The sequence below is a fragment of the Symsagittifera roscoffensis genome, chromosome 4 (assembly GCF_963678635.1).
Source record: "Symsagittifera roscoffensis chromosome 4, txSymRosc1.1, whole genome shotgun sequence".
Lineage (NCBI taxonomy): Eukaryota > Metazoa > Xenacoelomorpha > Acoela > Convolutidae > Symsagittifera > Symsagittifera roscoffensis.
In genome coordinates, this window is record NC_087065.1 from 35,593,113 (window position 1) to 35,620,293 (window position 27,181).

Consider the following 27,181-nt stretch of genomic DNA (forward strand, 5'->3'; position numbering starts at 1 on the left):
AATAAGATTTCAGGTTGCTGCAAAGTTCATAAGTCCACCTCGCCCTCAAAACAGCATTTGCTCATCAAAAAAACAATATGAGGCCACTAAGCCTGTATCAATTAGGCCGAAACCTATGAAGCCCAAAAATGATCATAAAAAATCCGAAAAAAAATGTAAAAAATTTAAGACTAACAAGAAGTTATCAAGTGCCCCTCCGGCTCAAAACAAAAATATCCACACGAAAAAAATTTTCGCTCGCCGAAAGACACAATATGGTGCCAATAATATAAGCCGAAACCTATCAAGCCAAAACAAAAGAAAAAAAATCCGGAAAAATTGTTATCATGAAAATCTTGAACCATTTTTCTTTAAGGAATTTCGGCATCTTGCGAGATCCAAAGGCGAGCATAAAATCTGTTTCCGTTGAAACGACTCGAAATTAAGGCACAAAGCTGATTAAAAAAGGCCGAAACCATTTTGGCAGAAAAAAAAAGTTCTTAAACGAATGAAAAAAAATATATATATATATATACACGAAGTTAAATTTAGTATAATTACCCCACCTTAACTAAAACAAAACAAAAGTCTTTAAGTAATAAGAATTCCTTTATGTCGCAAAAAACTTGATTTGAAAAAAAAACCACATGACTTAGTAAGATGATTTGCAAATCAAAAAACTCATTTGCAGTGTCATTCTTATTATGGCTATAAATTGTCGAAAATACAGCTTTAAAAATACTGGCAAAATAATTTTCTAACACTTCTCTATTAAATTTGTTCGAAATAAAATTGATTTGTTCCAGTAACGAGAACTAGTTTATTCAAAGACAGAATTATTAAGTGAGCTCTTTTTGAACTGATATTTTTGGTAAGCACCTGTAAATTGAAATTGCGGCAGCTGAGTATAATTGGCGCCATCATAAATCTGCAAGCCTTTTTCTGTAGTCGCTGAGAAATACTTGGGCTGAAGATTTTCACTTTTGTCTTTAGACCTAGCAGGTATGAACACAAAATCATTGGCAAAATCAGTCGATTCTAAAGCTCGTAAATCAGACCTGAATCTTGAGTCTGTCACGGGAAGATTAGACTCGAAAGCACTGTTGATAAAATCATTAAGCGCTAGAGTGAAATTCGAGAAGTTGTATATATCGTAATTAATATTACTGCTTGAGCCTGCAATTTCCTGAATATCCCAATATCGACGAGGCTCAATTCCCGAACCAGATTCCATCAGAAACTCCGGATCTGATTCCAAGAATTTGTTCCATTGGCCTTGGAGCACCAATTTTGGGCTATTTGATTCGTCATAAATTGTGACCGATGTGAAGTTTGGCGGTCGTTTGTTGAGTGAGAAGTATGAATGCTTTTGGAAGTTAATGGACGCCTTGAGAGGGTCTTTGTTGCTCGATATTTCGACTGTCCCTGTCTGGTTTAGCCATAGTTGCTCCTGGACTCTGCTAGTTGTGGCTGCATTCGTCGAAACTTGAGCACCTGGCATGTTCCAAGAAAACTGGCTTCCATCTGCATGCAAACAGATGCAAACTCAATAATTCAGTGACTATGAAACTCTCCCGAAGTGGAAAAAAAATAAAAGAGATTTAGAAATTCCCTAGTTTCGAACAAATTGCGATAAATTGCCAAGTCTTGAACAAGTTGCTAAACCGAGTGGAGCGGTTCGAACAAGTACAGGTTATGTAGAGTGAAACTAAAAATATGGTGTATATTTGTTTGTTTTTGCTACTCTTTGTTCTTTCTTTCCCATTTTGAAAAGGAAATTCCAAAATCCAAACCAATAAAAAAAACGGCGAGAACAAAATCTGAGACCTTATATAAAGCAAAATATCTCACAATTTCACATCGCATTTTTGTAACCATTGATATGATGGAGTTTTTTTTATTGATTTACACAAAAGCGACGCAAAAAAAACAGCAAAAAACGGCAAGAAGTGTTATAAAATTCATGTCTTGAAAAAAAAACTGCGGGATTCAAGTCATCGCGACAACGTTACCACAAAACCATGCCTTTTAGCTAACACAGAAACTTTGGACTGAGCTTGGCAAATAAATGTCAGTCATACCTGAATTGGTAAAAGTGGCCTCGTCATTTAACACGAAAACTCTTAGCTGCACGTGTGCTAAGAAGGCCGCAGTTGATGTTTGCACATTGAGAATTTATGGGCTTAAGCATTCATTTTTCTATCCAGTAGAAACATCAGCTATGATACCTTATCTAACTAAGAAAAAATAAAATTTATTTACTACCTTTGAGGTTTAGTCTGAACAGAGAATTGTTGATGATGTTCAGCTTGTGGGGTTGCATGGTGTACTGGAGAACAGTCTCGCAACTCAGTTTCCACCCGAAGCAGTCGCTCTCGCAGAACATGAGGCTCACAGGCACTCCTTGATCGTGTACTATGCTTTCACACAGAACCCAAACACGCGATTCCTATCACGAAATGACAGCGAATTGACACAGTTTAAGTTGCAATACAGTTGCAATAACCATCACCCGCGATTCCTATTACAAGATATGAGCCAATTAAATAGCTCAATTTGTAGCAAACTACTTTTTGATCGTAACTGAGCCTGTGGAAAGCAAAACATTGGATTTAAAAAGGACGCCGAGTGATATGACCCTCTTAGCCAGGGGCGGATCTAGGATTTTCTCGAGGGGGGGGGGCGGATTTTCAAAAAAATTTCGAAAATTTTGACGACCTTTTTTTTAGGTCGACCAAATTTATTTTTCGAGCTCTCCCAAAGCACGGTTTTGTCCCAATTTTGGCCAAATTTTTTGCGCCGCAGGCAAAATTTTGAAAAAACAGGCCAAAAAAGGCGTTTTTAGGCACTTTTTGGAAAATTTTGACCGAAAAATTGCGTTTTTTTCGGCGCGCGGTGCCCCCTCAAAATTAGTATATATTGGCGCCGAAGGGGCCTTTAGAAAAATTTTAGGGTCGTTGGGCCAAAAATGGATTTCTTAAAAAGTATCAAAGGGAGGACCCTTTGGGTCGGCAGGGGGTCGAATCCCTGAGGGGGGGGGCGTCCGCACCCCCCCCCCCCTTCCCCCCTAAATCCGCCCCTGCTCTTAGCAAATCGTCATTATGGGTTGGTATAAGCAATTTGGTGAAAACATTTAGCCATGCCAAAAATCATTCTTCTTGAACTTTTGCGCGCTGTTTTAAGGCTAAGAGTTGGGAAAATATGTTTTTAGAAGCACTAATAATTAAAAAATCATTTCAAAAAATTTCATAGTAGTATACTCAAATTATGTTACAAGATACGGGGAAGACTATTTTTGGACAGAAAAAGCTCTAACTCATACTAACAGACTCCGTTTCCCAGCAGAACTCGAAAGTCTCTCCTTCTATTGGCTGGAATGGACTGGACACTCTTCCTGCTATCATGCACGACATCGACACCACAAAGGAAGACAAATGGGCCAACTGAGCAACTGGATCCCTTTCGGCTAAAGCAACTCTGTCTAACAAATATGTGCACTGCAGCTGTTCAACCATTCGCTGCAAAACACTAAGGGGTTCGTAGCAGCCGATAGGTAAATTCAGCGAAAATCTCGGCTGGTCTTTCCGGTTAGTGTTGATCGTGGTAGCTTGAGAGGATATAAATGCGAAAATGTTTTCGGCGCAAGAGCCTTGTCGGCTACCAGCACGAAGACTGGCTCGCTTGGCGAATCGATTTCTTAGTTTCGAGTAATCGTCAACAACTATTGATGGTCTCATGGGCCAGATTGGGGACGACTGAAATTAGAGAATGAATTTATTAAAGTTCGCCAGAACATTTGTAAGACACAGAGACGAAGCTGAGCTTCGCGTCACTTGCGATGCAATACTCGAAACAAAGTGGTCGAACAACCTTCAATAAAAGTCAAAAAAATTAGATCTACTCTAGAAACCAAAAACAAATTAATACAATAGAATGCAAAAATTACCATCGGAGAATTTGACAGGCGGTAAAAAAAAACCAAAAATAACGAGCCGAAAACCTTAAAGCCGAAAATTTTTTTTAAACAATTCATAAAAACTCAAAACTATAAAAAATTGTTAAGCTCACCCCCTCAAAACAGGGCAAAATGGGGCCACTTAATATGCCAAAACCTATTAAGCCGAGAGAAAAGAAAAAACAAACAAAAATGAAATTTTAACAAACCGAATTGGTAAAATTACAACCAACATGCAAAAAATATTTCGAGCACGCCATATATCTGAAATACTAACATGCTCGAAACATCTCCGTTGCAACAGAAAGCCTAGTGGATGAATGAGTCCAGGATCCAGGAGATGAGTCCTGAGCCAAAATTTCTTTACGGGAAAAAAGTCTAGTACCCGATTGCAATAACCTTGCTACCGCAAGGGTAAAAAAATTTTGACGAAAATTGTGTTGGGAAATTGTGTTTCAGTTCAACCAAAACAAAAAAACGCTGCTGCAAATAGCTTAAATTTATCAGTATGTGAGAATGGTGGAGGGTCATAATATCGATTCGCTTCCCCTTTCGACATTATTCAACCATTTCACTTTAACCAGACCGACCCTAAAACTTTTTCGAATTCTCTTACGGCAAAAATATCGACAAATTTTTAGGTCATGTTAAAGAAAATGGGTATAGAAGAAATGGAAGTTTTTGACACGTTTTGTCCAAAAAAAGCTGCAGTTATCAATTGATCAAAAAAAAGCTCCAATGAGATAAAAGTTTTAACGGTTTTGTAAAAAAAACCTACACAGAGCAAAAAATATATATCTGTATTACTCTAAGAAAAAAAAATTGTTTCATTCATTGGATTATCATGTGAAAATTTGTATGATAGAAACACAGAGAAATCTACTTTTTCAAAGCAACTGTTTAGTCTGTTCAATGAAGAAGTTTAAGCAGTATTTAAAAACTTGGAAAACAAAACTCTCCAGGTCATGATGGCATCAGTAACAAAATGATATAACGCTCTGCACCAGTGATACCAACAATTCAATATAATTCCTTCAGTAATTGTATAATCAGTGATGTTTGTCCCAATTGTGCACAAATTTCAAATTTTTTCCTTAGAAAAAGCTTAGAAAAGATTATTTTCAAAAGGTTGACAAAATTAATTGACAAAAATTGATTTTCATCGGAAAAACAATTCGGTTTTAGAAAAAAGCGCTCTACCTGCTATACTGAAGGCAAAGAGTTAACGACGGATGCAATAGATAATAAAAACTATGGACATGCTTGCTTTTATATTTGAGAAAAACCTTTCACATTAAAATCGCAACATAACTGAGGGAAAGATGGAGGAATATGGTTTTAGAGGTATTACTTAAAATTGGAACCATATATGACCAATAGATTAAAATTACTTCATTTACAAAAGCACCAGCAAATTGTAATTTCTCAACATGTGGCGTACCGCAAGTTTCTGTTCCAGGACATTTTGCTTTCTCTGTACATAAACAACCTTCCTGCTTAATTGCAGCAAACCAAATCCTACCTTTTCGCCGATGACTTAATTTATTTGAGCTCTGAAAAAAGTCCACAGAAAATTGGAACATTTTCTGGTGATATTTTGCTTGTAAATAACTGGCGCAATGACAACAAACTAGTAATTAATACCTCGAAATGTCTGTTAGCAAATTTTGGCAGAGAAAAACTACGCTTCCGATGATATATTTTATCGACTTAAACTCCAGTGAGCGCTAATTTCAAGAATGGAGTTTGTGTACAAGACACATGTTCATTATGTTTGTAACAAATTAATGGTGTTATTTTCAGAGGCCGATCTGTTTTTCCGAGTAAAAGCTCCTTCAATTGTTACAATGTATTTGCCAAACAGCTCCAAGTTATGGAATTTTAGTTTACGGTGGCTGATCTAACCTCCAAAAATTTTTGTTGATGCAAAATAGACTAGTGAAAACAATTTTTTTTAAAATTCCGATATGACATTAATTGAAAAATGGTGGTGAAATATCATATTAAAACTATTTTTGATTTATTTTTTTATCAGTTGCGTAATAAGACCATGGATCAAAATAGAAATCAATCGCCCCTCAAAGGTTTTTCTTTGGATTCTCAAACTAGACCACTTACTCGCGGTTAATGCAAAATAAGGCTTAACTTGCCTATCATTCAAGCGAATACCAAAAAGAGATCATTTGAGGTGACTACCTTAAATTTGAAAAAAAAGTCCTAGCCTTAAGAAACTTTTACCAGACAATTTGACAGAAAAAACTGAAGTGAACATAGGGTTTTGCGTTCAAGATAAGCGTTAGTTATTTTTAAAAAATATAATGGATTTAATCTTTTACAATCACGTGCACTATATTACTCCAATCCTTAAAAACAATTTCTAGCACGGTTTTTCAGGGCTCCTTTTAAAAAGCTGTAAAGCTCAATACAAGACTGCTCGTATCAGGGCCAAGCCCTGATTGTTCCGACTGCCTTTTAAGGCCTGTGGAGCACTAATAATATGGAAAATTCAAGTGTAATAAAACAAAATTAAAAATAGAACTTTTTTTTTAAAAGTTGAGACTTTTTCTGAAAATCATCCCCTCACACGCAATAAAAAGTACAAAAAATGATAAATTTCGCTCCTAGTAACAAATCAATTATGGCATTTAAGCTTCCTTCAACCAATTTGGAACGATTTCTAAGACGGATTAAATCTCCGCTTACGCGTAAATAGCATGAAATACATCGCGCTTTAATTGTCCCAAATTGGCAATCTTTAAACCCCATAACTTCACGAAAAATGATCCCACGTAAAATCTTGTTTCAAATTGTAGCTTAACCCAACAATAGCTTTCGAATGATTCAAAAAATTCCATCAAAAATGGCCAGTTAAAAAGTCGAAATTTGTCTGAAGAAAAAACCCACCCCGAGCACAAATATTCCTTTACTTTCTTTACGAAAGTCGAGAAGAATTACTTTCGTTATGAGTTCTTGATGTGAACAATGAGTTCTTGATGTGTTCAGCTAATTGAAATAATAGTAATGTAAACATTCTGTTTGTTCTAACATATCTACATTAATTCACGTTTAAGTTCAAGTTCAATTTGCTCGAACTAAAAAAAATCTACGAAAGCGATCAAAAATTGTTCGAGAATACGCCCCGTAATGAAGACCCTGGACTCGCGCCTGTTCAATCCAAAATAAACATTGGCGTGAAAAATTTTAAGCTGGTCTATTCAGGGGCCAGGATGTTGAATTGATCTACCTGATTTTGGGCGGAAACAAAACCTCGGCCGCATCCCAAGTAGCTTTTTTCTGTGGCAAGAAAAAAAGCTGAATGAGACGTTGCTCACATAGTGTATCATTCAAATAAATCTCCAGCTGTTATATAAAAAGAGGGGGGCACACTAACCGGTGTTGATGACGTCACAGTGTCCCGGCGTTGTTGGTGCTCCCGTGGTAGTTGGAATGAGTCGTCCTCTGAGTTTGTGCTCCTCTGCATGTTTCGCTCATGCATGTTGGCCACGAGTTTGGCACAGGCCACATTGCTAATAGAAGCCTCATTCGACACTCGCAACAGGTGCGAATAATCACTAAAAAGTAGACGTTTACTTTGGTTCTCACCTTAGCTATTTTACATCCAATTGTGGTGTACTGGCCCCAAAACGTTTCTTGAAGCGCCAATACATACTAGATTTGAAAAGAGAATGAGTCAAAAAACGTAGTTTTTTATCAGAATCTTTCAAAAGTTTTTGTTCCTGTCAAATTGCACTTCAAATTTTCGATAGAGCCCGCGTTGGTTTAACTCAACTGTTACAAATACAAATATTACGGAACACGAGTTGGAAAAGAGGCATATTGGCTATAACGAAAAAAAAACTTAAAGAACGAACTTTTCGATAGCAGCTCCAGATGATATGAACGAAATACACTGCATTGCCAACTCCTTGAAACTTTGCTCAGTCTTGTACATCTCTTTCGCCAAAACAGCCGCAGAGTTTTTGCCATCAGTCACTTCCACTAGTTTTGTCCCGTCAATTTCGAAAAGAGCATTCAAACTTGAAAAGAACTCCACTTTATTCGTCTTTATTCCAATACAAATATAATAGTTGGGTCTATAAAAGGCGAGGTTAGAAGTAAGTCTCAAAATCAGGGGGAAAAATACCCCCCCCCCCTCCCCCTATTGTTCTTGGAAATTCGACGTCCTCATTTTCTAAGAATTGGACACCTTTGACGACCCAATACACGCAAATTTTCGCAAATAAGGGTCTGTGTACAATTTCAGAAGAACACGGTTTCAAATTTATCATCTGACCTGTTTTGGCCGACTAAAATATACTAATTTTGAGGGGGGAGCGATTTTTTGGTCATAATTTTTCAAAAAGTGCCTAAAAACAGCTTTTTTTTTTGGATTTTTTCAAAATTAAACCGTGCTTAGGGAGAGCTCGAAAAATCAATTCGGCCGACTTTAAAAAAAGGTCGACAAAATTTTCGAAAAATTTCAAACTTTTTTTGAAAATCCGCCCCCCCCCCCCCCCCCCCCTCGAGAAAATCCTAGATCCGCCCCTGGAATCAATATAACTTATTGGACCCAACTATCATACTTCTACCTGTAATTCAAACAGCTGATTTTGTAAGGACACAATTAACGAGCGTAAGTTATCGGCTTTCAGAGGGGGTTCGGGTCGTGGTGAGTCGTCGCTGCTGCTCTCGTCTTGAAAGGAGGCTGATGAATTTGGTGTCGTGAGAGAAAGAAACGGCTTGCCAGTAGACTTTTGTGCGTTGAATAGAGCGTCTACCCATTGCTGATATGACGGAACCTCTTTTGCCTGTTTTGGAGATTATTAGTAATGAAAAAAGGTTAAATAAACTAGAGCAAAAAAGTTCTAACAAATTAAAATGAATAGCAAAACTACGCCTGGAAAAACATGTTTTGAAAAAACAATAACAAACAATTCCCAGCCCAAGTTCCTGATTAATAGTCAAATGTCTTCTTTAGATGGCCGTTTGCCTGCCTTTATCATAATTACAAAAACAAATTCCAACCAAATCAGCAGAAATAGCTCTTTCAATTTAAAATCGACTAATTGAAACGAAAGCGAACAGAAAAGTCTAGTCAGAATATCAACGCAAAAAACGGCCAATTAGATTATTGATAAAAACTGTTTTTGTATTACAATGCAACCGTTGGCTGAGTCAAAAACACTTAGAACTGGCAGGGGCGGATTTAGGGGGGGGGGGCGAGGGGGCGGACGCCCTTCCCCCCCCCCCCCGCCCCCTCAGGGATTCGACCCTCTGCCGACCCAAAGGGTCCCCCCCTTTGATACTTTTTCAGAAATCCATTTTTGGCCGACCGACCCTAAAATTTTTCTAAAGGCGCCTTTGGCGCCTATATATACTAACTTTGAGGGGGAGCGCGCGCCAAAAAAAAACGCAATTTTTTTGTCAACATTTTTCCAAAAAATTGCCCAAAAACGGCTTTTTTGACTGTTTTTTCAAAAATTTGCCTGCGGCGCAGAAATTTAGCCAAAGTAGGGGCAAAACAGCAGTGCTTTGGGAGAGCTCGAAAAATCAATTTGGTCGACCTAAAAAAAAAAAAAAGGTCGTCAAAATTTTGGAAAACTTTTTGAAAATCCGCCCCCCCTCGAGAAAATCCTAGATCCGCCCCTGAGAACTGGCAAGGACCGAAGTTAAGACGATACACAAGGGAAAAGACCAACATACGAACTGTTCAGCTCTTCACGGAGACTCACGGTTGTGCCCGTTTAAAAAATTAAAACAATTTTTTGGCCTTTTCCCTAATAATCAATTATCTGGCAATTTTATTTTCACAGAAGCAAAGCTTCGCATGACTTGCGATACAGCACAAACCTAAAAAACATGAAAGTCCAAAAAATAAATGTTGAAAAAAAGGTCTACCAAAATTTTCGAATGTCTCGATATAAGTTTATTTTCAATATAGTTTAACATTTCAGTATGAAATTAGCAATGGAACAAAAATTAGGAAGCGGAAATAAATTAGGGCATTAGTTGAGCAGAAAAAAAAGATTTTCTCAAAAATTTTTCAAGTAACCCTCTGAAACTACAAAGAACAGAACTGGCAACTATGAAATAACTGCTTACATCAAAAGAAAAATCCGTGATAATGCAACTAAACCGACAAAACTTGAGCAGACAAACAAAAGTCTGACATAGCAATTTTTACCGAAAAAAACTCCAATTTCGAACACAATGAAAAAAACAAGGTTCGGCCGGGACTCGAACCCAAGAATCTAGGGTGCAAAGTCGACCACTTTACCTCCAGGCCAAGTGGGAACGATCCTGCAAACTGATCTGATTCAATAACAAAAATGTCTCCAGTTACTGGAGACAACACTCACAAAGAGCGTGAACCTAAAACGCAAACATAGAAAAGCAGCTCCTTTCTTTTACAACGGTTTTCAAATCTTCAAAAAGGCGTTAATACAATTATTGACATAGATACTGATATCAGGGGCGGATTTAGGGGGGGGGGGCGGACGCCCCCCCCCCCTCCCTCGGGGATTCGACCCCCTGCCGACCCAAAAGGTCCCCCTTTGATACTTTTTCAGAAATCCATTTTTGGCCGACCGACCCTAAAATTTTTCTAAAGGCGCCTTCGGCACCAATATATACTAACTTTGAGGGGGAGCGCGCGCCAAAAAAAACGCAATTTTATTGCCAAAATTTTTCAAAAAGTGCCCAAAAACGGCTTTTTTGACTGAAAACGGCTTTTTTTCAAAAATTTGCCGGCGGCGCAGAAAAATTAGCCAAAATAGGGCCAAAACAGTGCTTTGTGAGAGCTCGAAAAATTAATTTGGTCGACCTAAAAAAAGATCGTCAAAATTTTCGCATTTTTTTGAAAATCCCCCCCCCCCCCCCCCCCCCCGAGAAAATCCTAGATCCGCCCCTGACTGATATCCTTTTAGAATGAGTCTAACTTAACTTTACACGAACTAAAAAATGTCTCTGGCAAAATGTCGGCTAATGAAAAATTTCTTCGGGACTTCTGCTTAATGTCTCTGAAACTTCCACTACTGATTTTGTGTCTATGATTTTTTACATTTTACGTTCAAAAATTTTCAGTTATAATGGGGTAAACGCACGAGCTAAAATTCACCGCGAAAACCTTTAAGAAAATGATATCAGTATCAAAGAAATTATATGTCTTCTTGCAAAGGTTTCTGACTCTGGAACAAGTTGGAATGACTCACTCCTACCGTCCCTACTACGGAAAAACTACCTCTAGATTGTGTCTTTATGCCTTGTTTATTGCTCATCATACTATATGCTCTTAATTATCGTGGTCTCGTCAGGTGTTTTGGATCCTCAACTTCTTACGAGAGTTAACTGAAATTATCAGCAGCCTTAACAGTAATTTATTTTCAACTGTTGCGTGACTACAGGTTCTGTTAAGTTTTGCGGTGGCAAGAACTTCATCAAGTGCAAAGATGTGTTTCAAGTTTTAACTGCTCATAGATCTCTTCGCAGTGAATGTGTCACAAAGCTGAGGTCAAGAGTACAAAGAACCGATTACGCGACACATCCTATTCCATGCGCGTCTCAAAACTGATAATTTATCTATACGATAAACTCGGCGCTGAACTTATTCCTCCTAATGAAGAGTCTATTCAACTGGTAGCGGAATACTCAAAGAATTGCACTATCAAGAAATTCGCTTTACAGAACCCCTGTTTTTGGACTATATGGTGCTATTAGACGCTCTGTGTTTGCTAATTTGTTTTTAAATGTTTTTTGTTTGAATGCTTTTTAATCCTTTAAAGGTAATTAGGTCTATTACTACTACTACTAAGAAAAACAAGCAAGACTTGTAAAAAAAGTCGTTTACGGGAAAAACAAGTCTAGTTTCGGATTACGAAATACTTGCTCTCACAAGTGTAATTACTTCGGTATTGATCAATTATCTAGCAGTTTTACTTTCGAAGCGTAGTTCAACGGAGGAATCGGAGAAATTCAAAAATATACAGTCAAAAATCTCAAAAACGCTCTTATTTTGTGTCAAGGATTTGGAATATAATTCCATTTTATTAATTTATAATCTACTTTAACCTTTGATTTCATATTCTATACATACGAGGACGGAAATAAAACAAACATATCACGAATCAATGTTTCCTCCATATAATCAAAATACACTAATATTTTCTCTCAATGACCCTAACAAAATATAGTTTTTACTCTTTTTTCTCCATATAATCCCAAAAACTTGTTTACTAGTCACTATCGCGTTCAATTTTTTTTGTGTTTTGCTAAATTTGTGCGATTTTATTTAAAGCTTAAAGAGTTCACAGAGGCAAAGCTGAGCTTCGCACCACGTGCGATACAAAATAAAGCACCGAAATCAAAAGATAATTTTCAAGCGAAAATTGAAGTTGAAAGAAAATCGCAGAAATTGAAGGCTATTAAGTCAAGAAAAATCACACTGCAATTATTTCAGAAATCAATTACCTGAAACAAAAGAAGGATTCGGGCTGAAATCCATCCATTTCTGTCTCATCACCAATTAGATGGAAACGATAAGATAAAATTCAGTTAAAAAATTGAGATGCAAAAAATCCTAAATGTATTCAAAAACGGTTCATTAACTTTTGCAACCAAACAACCTGCATCTGCAACAAAAACAATCGGGGATAAAAGGGCATATGCGCTATTTGCTATAGCTTAAGATCAAAATCAAAGAACAAAAATTGAAAAACAAAATTTCAAAAAAATTAGCAAAAATTGCCCAAAAAAAGAATATGAAGAAAATCTGAAAAATTCTGAAAGCCTAAAAACAACCCAATTACATCATTTAAGTCAAAGTTGAAATTCATACGCAACGGTGAGAGAGCTAGCAGGATCACAACAACATAACAAACAAGAAAAAGATGCCGGCAAGCGAAATAAAAAACACAAGTTTATTGTTTTATGAAAAACCTCAACCATATTCCACACCCCTGGATCTCGTGCAACACTTGCCGTCAAATTCTTTTGTATCGAAAACAATTGAGTCAAATTGCAAAACAAAATCTGGAATTTTATCAACTTTTTTTTCAAAGTTTTTTTGACATTTTAAAATAATACGCTGAACCATTAACTAGCAACGATTCCAAATGAAACAGCCCAAACCTAACACAAACTGAACTAATTAAAACTAAAAATACTGCCACACACTTTAGGAGCAAAAAACATCAGAAAGCAAACATGAAAAAAAACTGCAAAAAATTCTCTGTGAGTCTGACACGTGTCAGTCAATTTCAAAAAACTTTTTCCAGCAGAAAATTTTAGCACGAAAAAAATTAGAAGACTATGAACTACAGTTACCCTCATGAAAATGAAGAAAAAAGTAATCAAAAAAAGTAGAAAAAAGTTTAGGAAGAATAATACCCGGCAATAAAGCTTACAAAAATTTGGAGGAAATCAAAAAAAGCCGACAAAAAAATCAATTTGTCAAAAAATTGTTTAGCTATAAAATAAGAATAATTTCAACAGCTCTATACCAGTTGAACTACAGCTAGTAGACGCGAAACTTGGGTAGAGCTTAAAATGCAGATGACCAAATTTCAGTCATCCTGCGAACAAAGTTGTTTACGGGAAAAAATCTAGTACCCGATTGCAATACCCTTGCCTATCGCTAAGGTATTAATTTATTCTTTTCAAATCTTTTATAGAAAACGCTAGTTGACTCAAAAGAAAATTTTTTAGAGAAACAATAAACGAATACTCATTTAAAAGGACTTTTGATCATCTTAACTATAATAAAACGTGTCAGCCTGACCAAGGAAATGTTTTATGCATGCAAATCGCCGTTTGAACAAATTTCAAAAACATTTTTATGTTCTCATGGTACGAGGGGGTGGTAAACTAGAAAAGAGCAGGAAGGAATATATGGAAAAATGATTCTCTGGGAGTCTCATTGTATTTCTATTGCGACATTAAAAAAATTTGTTCGGATTGAAATGCGCTATAGACTCGAAACAAGACTAATCGCATCAGGGCGAAGCCCTGAATGTTCCCCAACTACCTTTCAAGGTTTAAGGAGCAGTAATAATATTTAAAAAAATCAAATGTAATCAAAACAAAATGAAAATTATTTTCTCAAAACATTTCAAATTTTTTGTAAAAATCATCCCCCACACGCCATATAGAGTACAAAAGGATAGCTTTCGCTCCTTGTAACAAATCAAATATGGCAAATAAGCTTCTTTCAACCAATTTGGAACGATTTCTAAGACGGATTAAATCTCCGCTTACGCGTTAATAGCGCGAAATATATCGAGCCTTAATTGTCCCAAAATGGCCAAAATGGCACTCTTCAAACCCCCCATAACTTACGAAAAATAATCACAGGTGAAATATCTTTTAAAATTCAAGCTAAGGTCAACAATATCTTTTGAATGATGAAAAAAATTCCGTCAAAAATGGCTAGTTAAAAAGTCGAAATTTGTCTGAAGAAAAAAATCAAATGTTCAAATATTCTGTTACTTTCATTACGAAAGTCGGAACAATAAGTCGATTTTAAATCTATTAATTCTAGAAATCTTTCCTAGATTGTTTGTTTCTACGTGATAGATTATCAACAATTAACCTACTTTAATCTGCAAAAGCTCGGAGCGAGTAGCCATTTACACTCATAATAAAACAATTTTTCAGGTCCAACAGGATTCTGGGATTAAGAAATCTGACTTTGAAAAGTTGAGCGAACTCAAAAACAAAAGACTTCTCAAATATTTTGGCAAAAATCTAACAGCAACATTTTGTTGTTACTAAATATGAGGACTCCAAATCAACAAAACAGTGCTCTCACATTAATTAGTCTGCTTGAAAGAAAAAAAATACCACTAAAAATTACATAACTTTTAGAGGTGGTAAAAATGGGAACAACTTTTTTAAATTCAGGTTTATGAAAAGCGATATAAGTCAGCACAATCTTTTCATTTCAAATTAAAAGCCTTGCTACTGCCCTACAGGACAGATAAACTCGTCAGATGTACCCCTCTGAAGAACTTGACCCCACTTGTTGCCGAAAGGGTTACCACTTTGACATTATTTTAAACGCCTTGCCGCCAATTTATACAAATTTTAACGAGGAGCGCGAGCCGAAAAAACGCAATTCTCTGGTGAAATCATTCCAAAAGCTGCTCAAATATTCATTTTCGGTCTTAAGAATCGGAAAAAATATATTAAGATACTTTCAAATTTCGAAGAAAAAAAAAGTTGTCTATAAAGCTTTTTAAATTTCAAGAAAAATTTATGATATAGATTTGAACTAAAGACAAATTTTTCATTCCGTTGGGGTACGTGAAAATTAAACCCACTTTCGAAGCTAGAGGTCGATCACGTTTTTTGTGACCTTTACTTTTTTGTTGTTCAATAGCGGAATTTTATTTCCTTTCAAGAAAAAGTAACGTGCTGAACTAAAAAGAAATAAAAAACCAAACCGCGAAAAAGCAAATTTAAGCCTGAACAAATTTTATAACTTTTTCCTGAAGCAACAAGAAAATTTTGCAATAAGGAGCAATAAGGATCTTGCTATTTTAGAATCTTCATTACGTTCATCGATTCTTAAAATGTTGCTTGCGGCGCAGATATTTATGGCAAAACTTTATAGTTGAGTATCATCATTTTCCCAAATAAAAATTCGAGCCATACAATCGTGCTATGATGGGTCTAGGGCAAACATCAGATATGCCAAGTACGAGCTATGTCAAACATCCGAACTTATACTAGAGAATTGCGTAATAATTGTGGTGGTCAATTATTTTGGCCAATGCAGCACCTTTCAAGAGAAAAATAGAAATCGGATCTTTTCCCTACTTTTTTTTTAAATATCGGATGTTTGCTTTTTGGATGTTTGACAAAACGGATGATTTCACGGAACCCTGCTATGGTATTTAAGGTGATGCATCAACGCGACATTTAAATTCATGAGTCTCAGAACATGCACACAAGTATTGCTTAAAATAAATTGTTCTTCAGTGCAAATGAGCTCAGTGATTGACTATAACTTCGAGTAGAAATTTATATCTTACTTTCAATATCAGAGATTTTTTCTTCCCGAGAGAAATCGTTAAGACGTTGCTGTGACTGGAATTCGAAGCGTGTGGCTTGCTTTTCGTTTTAATAACCGCTTTTGCTACACAGATGCTGCCCCGACACAACAAGGGAAGCTCCGATTTAGTTTTCGCATAATACAAGTAGCCGTCTTGAAGCTTGAAATAACGACTGCGGAATCCGTGTATGACGTTGGTGTATTTATCGAGATATCCTTCCATGTTTTATACGAATAACTTGGTTTTTTAGTACATAATTTACAGAAAAATTAGATTTATCAAGCAAAAATTTGGATCGCGAAAGTTATTTGAGACAATAGACATCATGATGCACTCCTTTTGATGGCTTTGAGTTTGCTCATAAAACAATAAATTTAAATAAAAGCTGTAACGAATTTGAGTAGCATGGGGGCAAGGTTGGTTTGGCTTACTTGCCTTAAATCAAACAATGACGATAGTATGTCAAATCAGTCGAACTCCGCCAAACAGTGCGATTATTAGGTTCATGAAGGAGCTTCAATCAAGTAAAGATACAATGCAACTGAAGGTCTGACTGAGGACTAAGTTTGAAACCGAAAATCAGAATTCGATTAAGCCATAATTGCGCTGGTCAGAAAATCAGAAAACTTACTTGCAGCATATTGAAAACCCAGCGCTGGTCTGATTACTCAATTATTTAAATGAATTTATATTAACATAACGGAAACCCAAGGGCGAGTTTGGTCTGGGAGAGGGGTGGAGTTGGAGTCTTTTTCTAGTAATTTCCCTCGCCGCACCAATTTTTTCCCAAGGGCACCAACATGTGTGCCAATAGTTTCGCGGAGCAAAGTTTTTCAATTTGCCAAAAAATACACATTCTGGGCGGACTCGAACCACTGCTGGTGAGCCAAACATCAACTTTACGCCGCCCTTCAATTTGTTGAAGCAATTATTTGAACTTGTTCTGGCTATAAAGCACCTAGTGGTAGCTGGAGATTACGAGCTAATTTCAGGTAATCATAGTAAGTTGACATAGCACGTGAGAAGAGATTTCTACACAACCTAATTTTATAATCAAAATCATTCTAAAATTATTAAAGGGCAATCACAACATTCAAGGCTTCGCCCTGAGACGCGCTGTCCAGTCAAAATTAGTTATTTAATAATAGTTTTAATATCATTTAAAGTCGGTTATACTAGGACGAGTATTGAGTTGAATCAAAAACAGCTAAAAAACATTAAACAGTAGAAGTTAGTTGCTTTAGTTATTTAAGTTATCTCGTGAAAAAAGGTTTTTCAATGTCGTTTAATTCGATTATATTTCTTTAGATTTATGAGCCATCGAGTATTTGAGGAGGGATGATATAACTAGTTTTCGGCCGACTTTATTAGTTACCCTCAGTTGGAAAAGAACTTTTTTGCCCTTGCAGCGACTCGTGTTACTAGCTGCATTTTTACTTCTACGAACTCTCTTTTTCTCCGTCCATGCAGAAAAAGAGAGTTCGTAGAAGTAAAAATGCAGCTAGTAACACGAGTCGCTGCAAGGGCAAAAAAGTTTATAGTAACACATCATTTTATGCCCATACCAATCAAATATTCAATCATTAGATTTTAATCGGATTCAGCTAATGGAGTTCCGTTGAATGAATGTTGCATAGATAAATGAGTGAAAGGTCCACATTTGATTTCCTGCTCTTAGCATGCAAAGCTCCATGTCTTCCATTTTGATTATTTTTTTTTCATCTCCCGGAGAAACTTATTTACGCGGTTACTGTTCTTACTTATAAATAATGATCTCCTCAAGATGGAAACAAAAAAATCAAAAAGTAGTCGCTTCAAGTTAGTGAAGCTCTGCGATCTCCTAATTGAACTTATTCAATGCACTGTTCTCATTTCCTAAGTATCTGCGCTAAAAATTAATCTAGCCGCAGACCAGATCCACGCAAACCGGGTTGTACAGATATGCCGGATTCTTATACAATTGAAAAAAGTTGTCCATTAAAAAAAAATCTACTTCCCGATTACAAGATTAAGACAACTGCTCTAGCAAGTGTTAAATTAAAATATTCAGCTTTTTCAGCGATAGAAAACATTGAATTTACGATATGAAAATTATATAGAAAAAATAGACGTCTTCAAAAGTTTACCGCTGAAACAAAATTTCTGAATCAGTTACTAAGCTGACAAAACCTCAGGTAGATGATTCCCATTGAGCCAAAAAAATTTTGTCAAAAACCATAACTGAAACATAAACGAAAAAATACTATCGCTCTTCAAGCAATGCAATATGAAGGGACAAACGATATAAGAGTAGCCGAAACCGTTCAAGCTGAACAAAACTTAACCAAAAAAAAGACAAATAATAGTATTGACAAATAAAACAGGATTGTTTTTTCTTTGATCTCCTGGAGAGACTTATTTATGCGGCTACTACTCTCACTTATAAATAATGATCTCCTCGAGATGGAAACCAAAAAAAAAATCAAATAGTCTTCGCGTCAAGTTAGTGAAGCCTTGCAATCTCCTGATTGAACTTACTGAATGCCTTATTCAATGCTTGATTGAACTTATCTCATCTCCTGATTGAAATTACTCAATGCACTATTCAGAGCACTAAGTATCCTCGCTAAAAATCATTCTAACCGCAGACCAGATCCTGGAGATGGAAACCAAAAAAAAAATCAAATAGTCTTCGCGTCAAGCTAGTGAAGCCTAGCAATCTCCTGATTGAACTTACTCATTGCCTTATTCAATGCTTGATTGAACTTATCTGATCTCCTGATTGAACTTACTCAATGCACTATTCAATGCAGTAAGTATCCCCGCTAAAAATCATTCTAACAGCAGACCAAATCCACTCTTTTCTAACTATACGCAAACTGGATATCTAATTACAGCCAACCGGGTTCACCAAAGATGCTTGTCAGGCGACATTCATATACAGAAAAATAATTATCAAAATATGTATAGAAAGTCATCTCACAGATATGACGGACTCTTATGCATTTGAAAAAAAAGTTGTTAAATTGAAAAAATTATAGTTAACGATTACAAGATTAAGACAATGCAGGACTGAACGGGGCAAAACCGTTCAAGCTGAACAAAACTTGACCAAAAAAAAGACAAATAATAGTATTGACAAATAAAACAGGATTGTTTTTTTTCATCTCCTGGAGAAACTTATTTATGCGGCTACTACTCTCACTTATAAATAATGATCTCCTCGAGATGGAAACCAAAAAAAATCAAATAGTCTTCGCGTCAAGTTAGTGAAGCCTTGCAATCTCCTGATTGAACTTACTGAATGCCTTATTCAATGCTTGATTGAATTTATCTCAGCTCTTGATTGAACTTACTCAATGCACTATTCAGTGCACTAAGTATCCTCGCTAAAAATCATTCTAACCGCAGACAGGTCCTGGAGATGGAAACCAAAAAAAAACAAATAGTCTTCGCGTCAAGCTAGTGAAGCCTAGCAATCTCCTGATTGAACTTACTCAATGCCTTATTCAATGCTTGATTGAACTTATCTGATCTCCTGGTTGAACTTACTCAATGCACTATTCAATGCAGTAAGTATACCCGCTAAAAAAACATTCTAACCGCAGACCAAATCCACTCATTTCTAACTATACGCAAACTGGATATCTAATTACAGCCAACCGGGTTCACCAAAGATGCTTGTCAGGCGACATTCATATACAGAAAAATAATTATCAAAATATGTATAGAAAGTCATCTCACAGATATGACGGACTCTTATGCATTTGAAAAAAAAGTTGTTAAATTGAAAAAATTATAGTTAACGATTACAAGATTAAGACACTTACTCTAGCAGGTGTAAAAATCAAATTAATACACTTTTTCAGTGATGGAAAACATTGAATTAATGATGAACATTTGAAAAGATGACTCCAAAATTTTCATACTTGCGGCTCGAAAAAAAAATAGAAAAAATAGACGTCATCAATAATTTACCGGTTATTAAGCTGATAAAACTTCGGGTAGATGCCCGTTGAGACAAAAAAACTTTGTCATGATTCAATAACTACAGCAGACACGTGAATGAAAAATTTTTAGTTGCCCTTCAAGCAACGCAAAATGAAGGGACAAACGATATAAGATTGGGCAAAACCGTTCAAGCTGAACAAAACTTTAAGCAAAAAAAAACAAATAAAATAGTATTTTTTCACGCAAAGTTACGAACCTAAAAAAATGCTGGCAGGGCATCAAGTCCTTTCACCCGTTATGCGTTTGTACAAAAACGTTTATAAAAATTAACTTTGTAGCTAAAACATGTCTTTTTTCCAACATTTTTTATTTTTCAGCCAAAGATAACGTATCAGATGTATTGCTAGAACGGTATTGCGAAGAGTATTGCCATTGTTACAATAATTTCTGCAACTCAACAAAAAGTTTCTTTCTAATTTCAACCGTTTTTCATTAATTACCGTGGTCGGCAGATTCTGTGCTCCTTGGACAGCAATCCACTCTGTTTGTCTTTCAAACATATTTATTAGAAGTGAAAATGAAAATAAAAATGGAGGGCTACATCAAACGCGTGAAACACTTTGTACTTGTCGAAGTGAAAGAAAAAATTAGAAGCCTATTCTATTAGAGCTAGCGAAAAAGGTAAACTCAGCTATGAAAATTCACCATAAAGTACCAACGAACGATAAACTGGATACAGGTCCTGCAGTAAGCTACAAAATGAGCATGGACACAGAAGCGAAGCAGAACTTCGAACTAATTGCGACACTGATAAAAATCGCATGGCAAGCTAGTCAACAGAAAAATCGAACACAAGCAAGCCACTTACTCGCAAAGAATGTTCGGTAAAAATATCTAGGTATCTCGAAACTAGGTATCTCGAAAATTTCATACAAAAAATGGTGAGAAAGGCAATTGCAAGCTGCAAACAAGCAAAGAAACAAAGTTTAACACAGAGTTTCGCACCACTTGCGATAACAAAAACGAATGACCATGATTAAAGTCAAATAAAAAGAAAAGTCAAAAAACCTTCAAATAACCTTTATCGTAAAAAATTTCTTCAATAATTTGCAAAAACAGCCCAAAACAACAGGAACCAATTAATTGCATCCATATAAACATTTACAAGGAGCTTCCGAAAAGCGACATTAAAATAATCTTTTCAAAAAAAATTCTGCGGGAATTAAGCCAAGAAAACTGAGCAGATGGACAATGCTTTAAAATAGCCAAAAAATTTCCTTTTGCAAAAACAAAACTGATCCCGAATGGAATCGAACACCCGGTCGCTGTCGTCTCAAGCATGGGTAATACGTCAACCTGGAAGAAAGCTGAACCTTGACAATCAATTTAGACTACGGGAACTAAGCAGACGAAAACAAACAAACAAACTCTAGTTTGCAAAAACAAAAGGTCCCGTCAAGATAAGAACCGAACACCTCTGCCGGTCTCAAGCAGTTGTGTTAACGTTACGCCAGATCGTTGATTGAATTTTTTTTTTTAATCCTAGACAAAACAGTCAAGTCAAATTGCAACACAACTTCGGCAGAAACGTAGAAAAATTTGCTACGTAGTGCCATCACCATAATACACAGTAGTGCCATCACCTTGAATGAAACAAAATTGCTAAAAAAAATATGCCGGTAAGTTGCCTAAGGGTAACTGCACATACTCTCAGAACGACAAAAAAAATCGAAAACCAACCACTCAAAAAAAATCATTTAAACTGAAAAAAAATTCAAACAAAAAATCACGTTAAATTTTTTTATGTTCAAACTGAAATTTTTAACTGGTATAGAACAAAAAAATCTATGAGATATTGCTACGTTCTTTAAAAAATGAATAAACTAATTGAAAAGAATATAATGCTAGCAAAACACACCCAGCAAATAAGCCGACAAATTCCTACAAAAAATCAGTTTTTGTATGAAACTTTTTTTCGGCTGCAGACCCAGCAACTCAACAGCACTAAACACAGTAACAATAGACCAAGAACTAGAGCTGGTAAAAGCGAAACTTGGGTGAAACTGGAGATCTTCTAAAATTGGAGATCCTATGAACAAAGTTGTCTACGGGAGAAAAAAGTCTAGTGCCGGATTGCAATACCCCTGCTTAGCACAGGGATAATAAATCGAAACTAAGCCGGAAAAGCATGAATGAACACCCGTTGAACAAAAAGCAAACAAATCTGCCATGAAAAATTTTGAGGTACAAAAACTACGAAGCTCAAAATTTTCAAGATTCACCCAACCCCAACACAATTGCGAATAAATAATTCTAAACTCACTTTGAACGACAAAAATGGAGGCTATTAAACCGATTTAAAACTAGCCGAAATCTTTTATTCCATATAGAGAGTTTCAGCTAAAAAAGGCAAAAAAAATCGGAGTTGCTTACAATCAACAACTTTTATGTAAATTTGGAAAAGAACGGAAAATTAACATGCAGATATGTTCAAAATATGTGAAGTCACCCTCGCAGAATTTACGAATTCTCACACAGGAAAATTTATTTGATTGAAAAAGTCTAGTCTTCGATTACAAAAACTTGGCTATGTGTAGGATTCGAATATGCGCCCTTCTGCAATCAAGAGATTTTGAGTTTCACGCACTATCCCCTCAGCCACTCAAGCTTAACAACCGACAAACACTAGTCACGAATAAAACAGTTACCTATGCCAACAAATTGCCAATGCGATTCAGCATCAAATACAAATAGACTCAATTTTGCAATTAATAATTTGGAATATGACAAACTGAAGCCATCCACACTAAATTTGCAAGCAACAAATCGCAAAGCATAAAGCCACATTATGAATAAATTATGCATTTCAAAAAATTGCTATACATATGCTATCAAAAAGCTGTAAAGGTGCCCCACCAGTATTGGGGTGCGGCACCATATAAGTGCCGCACCAATGTTTGCGAATTAGATTGGGAAAAAAAGAAGTTTCGTTCTAATAAAATAGCTTCGCAAGTGTAATCAGCACAAATACCATTTGTAACATTTGTGGTACCTGAACTTGCGTGGAAAACGTACACACGGCAATTCATAATAGTAAATCCTCACTTTCGCTTGAATTTATATTCCCACAATTACTCCGTTGTAAACGAGTTTGTAAAATACAACTACTAACTACTGTCTTTTCTTACAATGATACTTTGTTCTTTTTAGCTCAAACTTCTGTCATATGTGCCCATACAAACGAAATGAACGACAAAGAAATTGCGAGAAAATACGTTCAGTTAGAGTGAAGTTTGGCAAAAAGAACATCTTCGACAATCCTTACTGGAAGTGCTGGTTGCTGTGCAGGTAAAACAAAGCTCCGATAAAACCTACTATTTCGAAATCTGATACAAATTTTGAAAATGATCTTTTTTTTCTGCAAGGGACAGCTGGCGGTTGCTTATGAGCTTCGGGCAATTCAAAATTTTATATACCAGTATCGTTCTTCGTCTCAACTTGCGGATCATAAAACACAACAAGACTGCTCGTATCAGGGCGAAGCCCTGAATGTTCCGACTGCCTATTAAGGTTTATGGAGCAGTAATAACATTAGAAAATTAAAAGTAATAAAACAAAATGAAATTTTTTTTTCTAAAATTTGAAAATTTTTATGAAAACCATCCCCCCACACGCCATATAAAGTACAAAAGGATAGATTTCGCTACTTGTAACAAATCAATTATGGCAAATAAGCTTCGGTAAACCAATTTGGAACGATTTCTAAGACGGATTAACTCTCCTCTTACGCGTTAATAGCGCGAAATACATCGCGCGTTAATTGTCCCAAATTAGCCAAAATGGCAATCTTTAAACCCCCATAACTTTACGAAAAATGATCACAGGTGAAATATCTTTTCATATTTAAGCTCAGGACAACAATACCTTCTGAATGATACAAAAAAATTCCGTCAAAAATGGCTAGTTAAAAAGTCGAAATTTGTCTGAAGAAAAAAAAACCCACCCCGAGCACAAATATTCCGTTACTTTCGTATCGAAAGTCGGAACAACAAATGACATGTATCATGAACAGATACAAAACACTACGACAAAATCAAAAATATCCAGACCATTGTTTCAAACAGTCAAACTTTGATATGAAATTTTTCAATACAGCCCAAATCACGGCTGAAAGAGTATCAATATACATCACTCATCACTGAAGGTCTTTTTGTTGTATATAGATATGTGTGGATCAAAATACTCTTCAATGTCTCACAAATACTCTTCTAAAAATACTCTACAACAGGAATTGCGAGTTGCTAGACATGTAGCACAGAACGCTATGACCAAATTATTGAAATGATCGAGAAGAAAACTTCAAGGATACGCTAGAAAATTCCAATACCGTATGTTTAAAAAGTATGATATTACAATAGTGAATCAAATTGGGAGTCCACTGCAGGTAAACATTGAATTCCCTTCAGTAAATTAGTCTGAAAAACGGAAACGTATAGACAATATACTCTGAGAAGCATAAACTTTTAAACAAGAACTTAAGGCATCTGAATACCTATTGAAAGCAATAGCTCTTTCCCATTTTACGAATATTTGGAAGAATTATGCTACCCAGAAGCGAAGCTGAGCTTCGCAAACACCAGCGAGAAAATAACAAAAAAGCAGCTCTATAAAAAGAAATAAGAAAAAGCAGAAATAAGCCTCAATTAGCAAAACTTTAGCAACGCGACTGATTCCAGTGACCTCGTGATTAACAGTCTAACGTCCTGCCCACTACGCACGGACGTTTAATTATCAACGAACACTAGCCACAACTAAAGCACAGAGAAGAAGCTATGAAATTTCCTATGCTACAGATCGTGATTATAGCAAAAATGCCACCACATTAGCACTTTTATTTGCGAGTTGGGTTGGAACAAAAAGTAGTTTCATACTAACACACTACGCTCGCTAAAGTTCCCAGTGTAATAACAAGCCGAAGAACAAACAAGACTGCTTGTATATCAGAGCGCAGCCCTGCGTGTTCCTACTGCGTTTTAAGGCTATTTAAAAACTTTGTGGTTGAGGTATTGACGAAATAATAATAAAAAAAATTTTTGTTGTTCGTTTTTTTTCCGTCAATTTATCCCCCAAAAAATGATGTAAACTACAAAGGAATGTACTTAACGTCGTGTATCCTAACAATAGAACCAATGACTTGCCTCAAATCAGTTTGGATCGCATTAAGCTACAGGTTACGCGTGTTATAAAAACGTTTAAGGTTAAAACATTCCGTTTTTAGCACGAATCGATAGCGATCAGTAAAATCAATTGAGAGCACAATGCCTTCAATTTTACTATGAAGGGGATCAAGTTGGAGAAACCTATTGAAATTGGAAAAAAGGCCAAGGCTAGAACGGTCAATAAATTCCTTAGAGAGGTAAAAGCCATAGTGTATAAATGAGTTTGCTATTTTAAAAATTGATGGTGGTTTACATTTTGAAAACGGCTATTTGGAAAAAGTTGGCGATTGGAATAAAACTCAACCCGGCGAGCAAACTTCGGCGAAACCAAAACATATCGACTCCTCGTAAAACAGTACATGTAAAAAATAAGATATTTCCAAAAATCACAACCAAAACTAATGGTAGTATACCACCCTTGAATTAACTAACACTAGCAAGCGTGTCTCCGTTCAATGATCAATCGACTCGCAAAAATATGATTAATTTTCTAATCAAGTTGAGCCATATTGTCAATCGGTTTGAAAAATTTTACATTTCATAGATCGAATCGGTATGCTACAAGTTAAGTTTTACTAAACAAGCTATTCAAGCGATGAAATTTTGAAATATTTCAGATGATTTCATGAAAGCAAATCGGATGGCCAAAACCTTTTAAAAAATTTCCGAGCAAGCTACTACAGCTAATTAACTTTAGATTATTTCAAGTTATTGCATGAAGCGAATCGGATTTCCGCGAAAATAACACGCTATTCGGATTTCCGCGAATTGTATTTCCGAGAAGTGTTTCTAGCAAGCTATTCAAGCTATGTAATTTTGAAAGTTATTTCATCAAGCAAATCGGATTTTAACAAAACTTGATTTTCAAAAAAAAATTAAGTTTTTATAGCCAGCTTTTCAAGGGATAAAAATTTGGAAATTTTCAAATGTTTTCATGGAGCGAATTGGTTCGCAGAAAATTTTTGTTTTTCTTCAGCAAGTTCATCAAGCTGAGAAATTTGGAAATAAATCAAGTTATTTCAAACCAAATAAGTGCACGAAAATATTATAAGTTTTTATAAGGAAGTCATAAAACATGTCATAAATCAAGTTATTTGAAACCAGTTTAAGTTTTTTAAGCAAGTCGTATAACTTTGAAATCTTTTAAGTTATTTCATGAAACAAATCTGATGGCGAAAATCTCAAGTTTTTCTAAGCAAGCTACAACAGCTAAGAACCTTTGAATTATTTCAGGTTATTGTATGAAACCATTAGTCCGCGAAAAAATGAAGTTTTTCATAAGCAAGTTGTTTAAGCAAGGAAACTTTGCAATATTTCAAGTTATTTAAAAGGCCAAATCGGTTCGAAAAAAGTTCCAGTTCTTCTAAGCCAGCTATGAAGCTTTAAAATCTGTCAAGTTATTTCTTGAAACGAAACAGATGGCAAAATATTTAAGTTTTTCTATTGAAACCATTCACGATAACACTTTGAAATACTTCAAGATAATTAATAGAGCGATTCGGTCCGCAAAAAAAAATCACGTTATTCTAAGCAGGGTATTCAAGCTATGAAACTTAATCTATGAAGTTAATCTAAAAAAAATAACGTTAATTTATGAAGCAAACAGGATTTCGAAATTAAACATTTTCTTAGCCAGATATTCAAGCGATGAAATTTTGAAAAGATTCAAATCAATTCATGGAGCCAATTGGTTCCCAGAAAAACCTTGTTTTTCTTCATCAAGTTAATCCAGCTAAAAAATTTTGAAATGAATCAAGTTATTTCAGGCCAACTTGGTTCACGAAAAGTTTTAGTTTTTATAAGCACGCAATGCAACTTTAAATTCTTTCAATTTATTTCATGAAGCGAATCGGATGGAAAAAAACTAAGCAAGCTATTCAAGTTAGGAAACTTTGAAGAATTTCAAGTTACTTTAAGACCAAATCGGTTCAAGAAAAACTCAAGTTTTCTTAAGCCAGCCATCAAACTTTAAAAGATGTCAAATTATTTCTTGAAACGAATCGAATGGCGAAAAAAAGCAAGTTTACTTTTGCAATCATTGACGCCAT

The 27,181-nt window shown here is 35.7% G+C and overlaps 1 protein-coding gene across 1 annotated transcript; it reads right to left on the reverse strand.

Moving 5' to 3' along the window:
* Positions 1–799: 799 nt before the first annotated feature.
* Positions 800–16,379, reverse strand: LOC134844862 (oxysterol-binding protein 1-like). Its single transcript, XM_063861679.1, has 7 exons — positions 15,964–16,379; positions 8,524–8,742; positions 7,807–7,997; positions 7,326–7,506; positions 3,306–3,734; positions 2,245–2,428; positions 800–1,503 (listed from the first exon to the last, which is right to left on the reverse strand). Exons 1-7 carry the CDS (start codon positions 16,204–16,206, stop codon positions 800–802), a joined length of 2,151 nt encoding a protein of 716 aa, XP_063717749.1. The 5' UTR covers positions 16,207–16,379.
* Between the last annotated feature and the right edge of the window lie 10,802 nt (positions 16,380–27,181).

Excerpts from the sequence above, each read along its gene's own strand:
- LOC134844862 (XM_063861679.1), bottom strand. The coding sequence starts at position 16,206 with ATGGAAGGATATCTCGATAAATACACCAACGTCATACACGGATTCCGC. Across the intron at positions 7,507-7,806 it reads TCTGGAGCTGCTATCGAAAA|TGATTATTCGCACCTGTTGC; the intron begins GTTCGTTCTTTA and ends TCTACTTTTTAG. Across the intron at positions 3,735-7,325 it reads CTGTGACGTCATCAACACCG|TCGTCCCCAATCTGGCCCAT; the intron begins GTTAGTGTGCCC and ends CTCTAATTTCAG.